The sequence below is a fragment of the Aptenodytes forsteri genome, unplaced genomic scaffold (genome assembly GCF_000699145.1).
Source record: "Aptenodytes forsteri isolate BGI_AS27 unplaced genomic scaffold, ASM69914v1 Scaffold640, whole genome shotgun sequence".
Lineage (NCBI taxonomy): Eukaryota > Metazoa > Chordata > Aves > Sphenisciformes > Spheniscidae > Aptenodytes > Aptenodytes forsteri.
The window spans coordinates 475,757-478,560 of NW_008794887.1; the positions used below are offsets into that span (position 1 = coordinate 475,757).

The 2,804-nt window shown below is 64.8% G+C and overlaps 1 protein-coding gene across 1 annotated transcript in view; it reads left to right on the forward strand.

Moving 5' to 3' along the window:
* SRCIN1 (SRC kinase signaling inhibitor 1) overlaps positions 1-2,804 on the forward strand; it is a 69,924-nt gene that overhangs the window by 10,249 nt on the left and 56,871 nt on the right. The window contains exon 2 of the mRNA XM_019470898.1: positions 952-1,235. Within this exon, the coding sequence (XP_019326443.1) occupies positions 952-1,235 (284 nt within the window). The remainder of the gene's footprint in view (positions 1-951; positions 1,236-2,804) is intronic.

Sequence of the window (2,804 nt, forward strand, 5' to 3'; positions counted from 1 at the left end):
CGCCTCGGCAGCAGTCGTGGGGCTAGGCGGGGGCTGGGGGGCGCGGGGTGGCCTCATCCTGCAGCCACCGAGGAGGTGCCAGGCGCTGGCAGCGTGAGGGGACTTCCAGGCATTCATTACTGCTCTCATTGTGCGCGCTCGGCACAACTTCCAAGGAAATTAAAATCACAACGTGCAGCTAATGAATTATTAGCAAAGGGACGAGTCCCTTTCGCCTCACTGCACGCCTGACCGCCTGCCTGCCCCCCTGCCTGCGCTCGCTGCCCGCTCTGCCCGCCCGGGATGGGGTGAGCTCTGCGAGAGGGCTGGGACGGGGGCAGAGCATCCCGGCAATGCCGGGTTTGGTGCCCGAGGGCTGGGCCGGTTCCTGGGAGCAGCGGCTGCAGAACAGGGGGCTCACCCTCCGGCGGGGGGCGTCGTGGGGGGTCCTGCCCGTCCCTGCGGGCAGCAGCACAGTGCAGACGCTGACGGGCAGACACGAGCCTCCCTCCGCCCTGGCCCGCGTTTAATTTTCTTTTTGGTTTGTCCGTGTGTCCGTGTCCTCCTGTCTGTCTGTACTCTGGAGCGGTGCGCGGCTCCTGTGTCTTGTCTGTGCCGTTTTAATGACCCAATGCTGTTTTATTCATGTTTCGGTCTGAACATCGTGGTCTTGGTGGCATCCCAGCCCCTCCATCCCTCCCGCTGCCCCCTGCCCCATCCATCTCCTGCCACCACCAGCCCCGTGCCTGGAAGCGGGGACACCGCTGCCATCGCAGGGGGATAAACCCTGCACCCACCAACCCTCCGGTTATATCCCATTGAGCGATGACCCTGCGCCCAGCTAGGCTCAGCTATCACTTCTAGCTTAAACCCTCCTCCCCGTCCCCAAATCTTAGCACCCCACCTCTGCCCCATAGCAGCGGGGCCGCCCCGGGGCCGGCCCTGACCCCGCTCTGCTCTCCCCCCGTGCAGATCCCGAGAGGACGAGCACCCACATGATCTCGGCGGACGATGCCGAGTACCCGCGGGAATACCGGACCTTGGGCAACGGCACCCGGCGCTTCTCCAACGTAGGGCTGGTGCACACCTCGGAGCGCCGGCACACCGTCATCGCCGCCCAGAGCCTGGAGGCCCTCACTGGCCTCCAGAAATCGGAGATGGAGCGCAAGCGGGACGCCTTCATGGACCACCTGAAGAACAAGTACCCGCAGCATGCGCTGGCGCTCCGGGGGCAGCAGGAACGCATGCGGGACCAGGTAAGGGGCGTCTTCTCGGGGTGGGGGAGGGACGGGGACCCCATCTCACCCTTTGGGGCTGTCTGGAGGAGAAGAGGCTCACCGGGGGCTTGGATGGTGCATGAAATGGGTGGCCGCTTGCAGCAGCCCTGGGGGGGAGCATCCCCCAGCCCCAGGGGGGAGCAGCCCCATCTCTCCCCAGGGCTGGGGCGGTCCCAGGTGGATTTACCCTGCCATATGGGTGGATTCGATCCCGCTGGCTGTCGGCAGCCATGGGGAGGAGAGGGATGTTTCTCCATGCAGAGGGGTGGGTGTGATGGCCATGAGGGGCAGCTGGCACCTGGATTCAACCCGCAGAGGGGTGACGCTCAACCCAGGTCTCAGCAGGTTTCAGCTGGGCTGCAAACCCTGACCTCTCCGGGGAAGGGGCAGCCTGACCTGTGGGCTGGTGTCTCTGCAAACCCTGCTGCGTGCCTGGCACTGCGCGGCCCTGCAAGCCTTGTCTGAGCTCCCCACGTCTCTGCAGCCCCCCAGCTCTGAAGCAGTTGCTCGCTGCCACAGCTTGCATGGTACAAAAGGCCTAAATAAATAGTTTGCCCAGGCAAAGCTTCGCCCCGGCCCTCGCCCCCAGCCTGGCCGCAGCTCTGCGGCACGTCCCCGTGCCAGCCCGCGGTGCCCTGGCACAGCCTGTCCCCAGGTGTCTGTGCAGTAGTGCTGGGGGTGAGGATTTAGCATTAATCAATGTTTGGGCAGGCTGTTGCTTTGAGCACAGGCTTAAATCCCAGCCTGGCCACCGAGCCCCAGTGCTCTCCTCTGTGTTACAGATCCCCCCCAGTTGAGGACGTTGGCGCAAAACTGCGGCCAGCCCTGACCTGAGCGGCACAAGCGCCGGGACGGGGATGGTCTCTGAGCCAGGGGGGTTCAGTGCAGCTCCTGGGGCCGATATCTCCCCCCGGCTGCCCGGCAAGGTGCCAGGGAGGCTGGTGAGCTCGGGGCACTGCGGGGCAGGACAAGCAGAGGCAGCGAGGGGCCACGGCTCTGCCCCAGCATGTTCTGCTGTGTGGCACGGGACGCCGACGGGCAAGGGGCGCCCAGGGTTTGGTACCCACGTTCACGTGGGGATGTCCCTTGGTTGCCTCTCCCCCGGGGACTCAATTCTCCCCCAGGGACCAGCCGGTCCTCGGAGCAGGACAGCGGGTGACGCATCTGGGCACCCTTGCTGAAAGCAGCAGAGTCCAAGGGCTGAACGGTCCCTGGGGACAATATCCATTCCTAGTGCCTGGGGGTGCCCCCCGGGCCAGGCAGCACCCCAGGGTGCTGGGAGCCCAGACCGCTCCTCCTCCAGGTACCAGTGATGCCCCAGTGATGCTGTCGCGGCAGCAATAAATCCCCACCTAAACGGGCACTTTTATAAAAAGGCACAGGGGAGGGTGAGCGCAGAGCAGCTGGAGGAAGTGCCTGGAAAGAAATCTTATATCATCTCCAACTAGACGCCTCCCCGAGGGACGGAGGCGACGGTTCCCAGACCTAGCGCGGCGGAAAGAAATCCAGCTTTGTAAGGAAAACTGGCGGGGCCCCCGCGTGCCGCCC